Here is a 7,543-nt window from a genome sequence, read left to right as displayed (position 1 = left end):
GGAGGCGAGGGTGTCAGGCACACCGATCCATGTCCCCTCGTCAGACACAGTGGTCCCAAAAAACTTCCTCTTGATTATCTCTTTTCCCTTTGACGTAAACTTCCATCTGTTTTGAGCTCAAACTGCACTTGACCTCCTTTCCGGACGTCCCCTGCGGCACGTTGACTGTGGCGGTGACGTCATCGGTGGCGTTGGGAGTGTAAAAAGGCGTCTGTCGGGTTGCAGAGGCGTTAATCCAGTTTTGCACGTCTACCCCTGCCTGTGGCGGTGGATTAATGCCTCTGCAACCCGACAGACACCTTTTTCCACTCCAACGCCACCGATGACGTCACCGCCGCAGGCGATGTCACCAGGACTCCCACAGCCACCGTCTACATGGATAACGCCACAACAGGAGCAGCAGCAGCAGCATGTCGGTTAATTTCGAGGAGAGGAGTGGGGTGGTCCCATGCCAGACCCCCTGGGGGTCCTGGTACCAAACCATGGAGGAGATCTTCGTCGAAGTCAACGTGCCACAGGGGACGTCCGGAAAGGAGGTCAAGTGCAGTTTGAGTTCAAAACAGATGGAAGTTTACGTCAAGGGAAAAGAGATAATCAAGGGGAAGTTTTTTGGGACCACTGTGTCTGACGAGGGGACATGGACTCTGGAGGACAAGAGTCTAATCCGCATTATCTTGATGAAGGCCAACCGTCAGGCAGGAAACTGCTGGGGGTCCCTGCTAGAGGGCCAGTACGCCGCAGACCCCATGGTCCAGGACCAGATGCAGAAGAAACTCACACTGGAGCGCTTCCAGAGGGAGAATCCTGGCTTTGACTTCAGCGGAGCAGAGATCTCTGGGAACTTCGCTGGTGGTGGCCCAGATTTCTCCATTTTACAGAAGTGACTGGTGTAGTGACATCATCAACCAGCTGTTGCAGATGTTCTGCTACCTACAGTAACTGACATCACTGAGGACATCTATGTCAAGTGGAGACGAACTATCCTACCGTCGTTCTACAAGGGCAAGCAGCACTTGCCTTTCAGCCAAACTGTAATACAGGCTGTCAAGATGAAAGCCATAACCTGTACAGTTCACAACATGCCTTCCAATCAACTTCCAAGTTGTGAAGAGGATTCAGGACACGTTCACACATCTACATCAGAAGCCTTGTAGTCAACACATGAGTAGGGGTCAGACACATACTTCCCCATATTGGGTTGTGGGCAGTGCCAGTTCTCTGGTATGTAGTTTGTTTGACTTGAGCGGTTGGCTCACTGAAAACTACAAGTTCAGTTTGCTTCAGACACTTTGAAAGTGTTGTGGCTAAACACTGCAAGCGGTTCCTAGCTCCGCAGGCCCCACAGCCCGCGTCGTCAGATCCAGACCCGGCCGGGTCCCCTGACAAAGAGCAGAGCCAAAAGGGAGGGGACGAAGAGGAAAAGAGCGGAGACAGGAAGGTACGGAGAGGGGCGAGACGGCAGGTGGCTGCGGTTTCACCAGGTCCAAGTGACGCAGAATAGAGGCCCGAGGGCAGGCAGAGCTGCTGTCTGTGCGTCCGGAGATGCACGGGGCATACACAAGCACGCACCAGGTAACCACGGAAACCACCTTTTGCCCCATACAGCAAACCACCACCACAGTCCAGACACAGTCTACCGTGACTGTCACGACCTCGACCCACCACGGTCGCCAGGCCCCGCCTCGCCAGGCTCCGCCTCGCCAGGGCCCACCGTTCAACCGACCTGCAGCCAACGCGCACGCACAAGCAAATTACCGGGCCCCTCCTCCCCCACGCCAGCCCCCACCACCATGCTTCCGGCCTATCCCCTTTCCAAGAGTTCTTAGGGGCCTTTCCAAGAGGCCGCAGGGGCCTTTCCAAGAGGCCGCAGGGGCCCCTTTGTGTGGAACCCTTTGCACTGATACCCCTGATAGCTGGAGAAGGATCAGACACGACGTACGTCGACATGGGCCCTACCCCTGACCTGCTGAACGTTGACGTGTCCCCGGAAGAAATGGCATAAATATATGCTGTGGTCCAAGATGAGTCTGCTGACAAATGCCTCCTTGTCCCCCGTCCCAGACAGGAGAGGGATCGGCCTATCACCATTGATTTCATGCTCATCTGTAGTGTGCTGTCGTTATGGATCGGAACATTATGGTGGATATGGTCAATGAGTATGGCTCCGGCTCTGATCACAACAAAGGCTCACAATTACAGCATCCTGAATTACACGCCATATGACCTTTACGACGACCCCCTGTGCACAGACGTGCAGCTCCACTCACACGACCTGTCTCTGAATGGCACACGGCCAGTCAGAGCAAAGAGATCGGCTAAACCACGTTCGTATGCACAACACACACATGGCCGGATCACGGCGAGTAATGTCACACTCCTTAATGCTGCAACTGGCACCAGGCGATCTGGACAACAGAGGGGAGCTGGGGCCTATCTTCTGTATTGTGATTTCACTGAGCTGAGGAATAGGCTGTCCATCACTAAGGTTAACCAACACACTACCACTGTCCTTCTGACCTTAAAGAGTAGGTAACATTTTTGGCACTACTTTCCCCAATTTAATTGTGTAATAATTGTGAACACAATGGTCAATACAACTATAGTGTCATTGTGTGTACTTTGGGAGCTGTCAGAAGAAGGAGGTTACAACTCCCGAAGCACCGCCCATTCACCTCGGAAAGTGACGAGTCAATATGGCGCGTCATCACGGGGGGATCTGGTCGGGCCCCCATAGGATTACATTGAAAAGTGGCTGTGGGAATTACCATATTAAACACTCTACGAAGGGAGTAAATACATAACTTTGTTAACGACCATGACCGGCGATATTTCGGCAATCACACGTTATGTTTTCTTAATAATTGATAAGACCGTTTTTGCAATATCCATAGTGAAACAGAGCTAGCATAGGTGGCTATAGATATCGGCAGCTGCAGTCGCGAGGGGCGTGTCTTCACTCCGCTCCAGGCTTAGAGCTAGAGCGGGACTCGGCACCAAGCCGACGATTAGTTGCTATCTGCGGGTAGACAAGCTTGGAGACTCGGTGGATGGATTATGGAGGTCCCCCCTTCCCACACACACACACACACACACACACACACACACACACACACACACACACACACACACAGCTCAGTCCGCTGGTCATTTTTCTGTCTGTGTCCAGCTGTACACATTACAATAACATTTCAATAAACTTGAATTGGCTGGCAGCTAGTGTGTCTATTCTTTCATTACAACTGATGTTTTCCGATATGGGATAATTTGAAATCTGGTGTAAATACTGTGTTCTTTCAAATGTGTCTGTAAGGGATGAGCTGTGTTGAGGCAGCCGGACACAATGAATGATTTATTAATTCATTATTCATCATATTCGGTACAAAGGCATGGTTGCATTGGTTGGTGCCACGGTGGAGAATACGATAATATAACGCACATCCTCCGGTCTTGGTGCTGAGCCAAACAGATCATAATCGAAAACAAGGGCTCGCAGCCTCCCATTTTCTAATGCTCCAGGACAGGTGACTTTATTCACGAACACATTTTTGTGTTTTATTATTATTGTGTTTTATTTTCGATCACACACCGCTTTGGCATAGTGTTTTTGAGAGAAAATAAAATGATATCTATCTAATATATCTATCATGTGCGTGCGTACTGCGTAGTGTTTGCTGTGCTAAGAGCCAGGCGTAAAATCCGTCAAAGTAACGTGGAACTTGGAAGTAACTTCTGCAGTCCTTTTCCCCCGCGCTGCTAGGGCTGATAAGGAAGTGGGCGTATCTATCCGAGTTAGCATTGCAAAAAGACATCTCTCTGCCGTCCACTGTTGACGTCACACAACCGCGTCATCAACAGATTCCGAAGATTTTCCCCAAAATGGTGGATGTAATGATTTTATTTTATAAACCTAAAATGTCAAATGAGTATTTTACCCCCAGACATTTGTTATATATCGTTGGAAAACGTAAATGTTTTCTTAGAGACGTGTGTCAACAGTTTTGCAAATAAAAAACATGTTACCCTCTCTTTAAAGGCCGCCCTGTTGACTGACCAAGGTTGGTACGTGATTTGTATCTGGGCGCCGCCCTCTGACCCCCACCTCCTGTCTAACTGCGCTCGGCTTAATGTCTCCCTGAGACAGGATAACACTCCCTTCAGGATCCGTTCCTATAACGCAACGTCTCTCTACACTGGTGCTAGAGGGTGGCAGATTTATAATCCTGTGGCCCAAGCAGACGAGCGCCTGATTGCTGGCTCATTCCCTGTGTGCTTTAAACGCACTGGTGATGCGGTTGCTCACGAGGCCGGTTCCCTGTCAGGATGTGTAGTCACCTTTAACGCCACTTGTTCCCTCACGACCAACCGGGATGGTCATTTTTTTCATACCAAATGGTCCACCTGTCTCCTTCCTGGTCTTTCTGACCGCGCTGTTGGACCCTGATCTGACGTTGATTATTGCGTGGCCCGGGAACGATGGTTTTGGGGCAACCACAGACATGGTTTGGTTATGTGGTGTTAATTACTACCAGGTCTTGCCCCCGAACTGGAGTGGGACCTGCACCCCGGCCTTCCTGGCCCCCCACATCCAAGTCTATGACAAGTTAGTCTACACGACCCATCACTATCCCCACTACTGCGCTGGTGCACCTGTAGGTTCTCTCAACCGCCGCAAACGCAACCAGAGACACCTAATCATTGGGGGTAGCCCATATCGTACGGCATACTATAGCACGCCGTTTTTCATCATTTTTGAGGATTTGAAAAAAATGAACAAAACGATGGGTTATAGCCCATCGTTTTTTGAATTTTTTAAATATTTCTTTTATCCTCGTTTTTCATCATTTTGGACCATGGGCTATAGTTCATACCGTACGGCATACTATAACACGCCGTTTTTCATCATTTTTGAGGATTTAAAAAAAAATGAAAAAAACGATGGGTTATAGTCCATAGTTTTTAGAATTTTTGAAAAATAAAATATCCTCGTTTTTCATGATTTTTGACCATGGGTTATAGCCCATATCGTACGGCATACTATAGCACGCCGTTTTTCATCATTTTTGAAAAAAAAGAAAAAACAATGGGTTATAGCCCATGTTTTTTGATTTTTTTGATTTTTTTTATCCTCGTTTTTCATCATTTTGGACCGTGGGCATAGCCCATATCGTACAAGAGGAGAGAACCTCCAGTCTGATCAAAGAGGAACCTGCAGAGTATCCACAGATTAAAGGGGAACACAATGAGCTACTTCAAAGATCAGAGGAGGATGGTGGATCAACAGAGACATTACTATTAGTGAAACATGAAGATGATGAAGACATGCTAACAGAACCTGTAGCCAGCACCTCATCTAAAAGCATGGAAACACAATCTGATGTAGAGAACTGTGGAACATCACAACCAACTAGTGATGATCAGCTGAAGACAGTGATGAGTGGGATGAGACCACGGATGACCAGGTTTAAACACACTGAAATCTCACAATAAACAACACATGGGCGATCAGCGGCAAGATCATTGGGAGGGACCAGGAGTCACTCAGCAGCATCCATAAAAAACGGACAATAAAGAAGGCCTCTCAAATAGTTGAGGACAACACACACACCCTCCATAACCACTACGAACTAATGCCCTCAGGCCGGCGATACAGAGCATCAAAACTCACTAAAAAGGGCTCAGCTAGCTTTGTGCCCACCTCCATCAGACTCTTGAACACCTAGGCTGACCCCCCCCCCCCCCTCCTCGTTGGCCTTTCCACCTGATGGACTATAGTGAACTCATAGGTTGCATACAGTAAATATTTAGATTTTTAATTATTAGTACTTATAGAATAGATTTTTTAATATATTATGCTTTTAAGTAGTTCCTCTTAAAAAGTTGTTTTTATGATCTTTTATATAGTATCTGTGTTTGTGTGTACTGTGATCTCTGTTGTCTTTACCACTGCACAAAAGAAGTTTCCGAAAGGAAAAATAAAGTTCTTTGAAGTTGAAGTTGAAGTTGATGGGCGGAAATAGTTTGTCTTTAAGCAACAAGCTGCTCCATGACCTAAAATCACCAAAACAAAGTCACTCCACGAGGAGTCACACAGGTAAGAAATGTTTCAGCTGTGCAGATTGTGGCAAAATGTTTAGCCTAAAGGGAAATCTGAAGAAGCATGCAATGATTCATACAGGGGAAAGGCCCATTACTTGTACTGTTTGTGGCAAAGACTTTGTTCATAATGGGGCATTAAAACTACACATGATGACTCACACAGGGGAAAAGCCCTTTATGTGTACAGTGTGTGGCAAGGGCTGCAGTCTAAAGACTGTTCTAAAAGTACACATGAGGACTCATACAGGGGAAAAGCCCTTTATGTGTACAGTGTGTGGCAAGGGCTGCAGTCTAAAGACTAGTCTAAAACGACATATGATGACTCATACAGGGGAAAGGCCCTTTATGTGTACAGTGTGTGGCAAGGGCTGCAGTCTAAAGACTAGTCTAAAACGACATATGATGACTCATACAGGGGAAAGGCCCTTTAAGTGTACAGTTTGTGGCAAGGGTTGCACTCATAATCGGGCATTAAAAGTACACATGATGACTCATACAGGGGAAAAGCCCTTTATGTGTACAGTGTGTGGCATGGGCTGCAGTCTAAAGACGAATCTAAAAGTACACATGATGACTCATACAGGGGAAAAGCACTTTACGTGTACAGTTTGTGGCAAGGGCTGTATTCATAACGGGGCATTAAAACTACACATGATGACTCATACAGGGGAAAGACCCTTTACGTGTACAGTTTGTGGAAAGGGCTGTACTAATAATCTGGCTTTAAAAGTACACATGAGGACTCATACAGGGGAAAAGCCATTTACGTGTACAGTTTGTGGAAAGGGCTGTACTAATAATCGGGATTTAAAAGTACACATGAGGACTCATACAGGGGAAAAGCCATTTACGTGTACAGTTTGTGGCAAGGGCTTTAGTCAAAAGAGTAATCTAAAAACACACATGAAGATGTGTCATAGAGACAAACAAAAATAAATATTCCCATTTTGGATAGCAGATAAGATATGTTGCTCTATTGTTCTATAAGTAAGTTCCTTTTTATTGACACACAAATCTGTCCAATATGTCCTATAGAAACACTGAGAATGATATACCAAGATTATCCTCAAAAAAACAAAGACAAAACTAAAGTACTTGTTTTGAAGTCAAGGACAATGGATTAAAAGTTAGGCACTTAGCTTCAAACCTTGTTGTAGTCATGGCCTCAGAACTTTAACCAGCCACATTAGCATCGTCAAAGTCAGATTATATGTATACGCTGCTACTCAAGTCTTTAGTCTTGCGTAGGTGCCACCCGTTCATACCTCTAAGGTCACCTGGTAAAGGTTTGCTTTATGACCCTAGAATTAAAACATAGTATTCAGTTTAATGTGTAACATATCTGGAACAAACTCCCTGAAACCTGCAGCTCTGCAACAACTCTGTTATTTTGATCACAGCTAAAAACATGCATGCCTGTTTGCTGCTGCCTTTCATTGAGATTGTG

General features: G+C 46.5%; 1 protein-coding gene across 1 annotated transcript; it reads left to right on the top strand.

Moving 5' to 3' along the window:
* The first annotated feature begins 394 nt into the window (after window positions 1-394).
* Window positions 395-1,284, top strand: LOC308333781 (nudC domain-containing protein 2-like). Its single transcript, XM_080790261.1, has one exon. The coding sequence runs from the start codon at window positions 411-413 to the stop codon at window positions 882-884; it is 474 nt and encodes a 157-aa protein (XP_080646387.1). The 5' UTR covers window positions 395-410; the 3' UTR covers window positions 885-1,284.
* The last annotated feature ends 6,259 nt before the right edge of the window (window positions 1,285-7,543 follow it).

The sequence above is a fragment of the Protomyctophum bolini genome, assembly GCF_963924005.1.
Source record: "Protomyctophum bolini genome assembly, chromosome: 19".
In the NCBI taxonomy this organism is placed as follows: domain Eukaryota; kingdom Metazoa; phylum Chordata; class Actinopteri; order Myctophiformes; family Myctophidae; genus Protomyctophum; species Protomyctophum bolini.
This window is presented reverse-complemented; position numbering and strand designations above follow the sequence as displayed.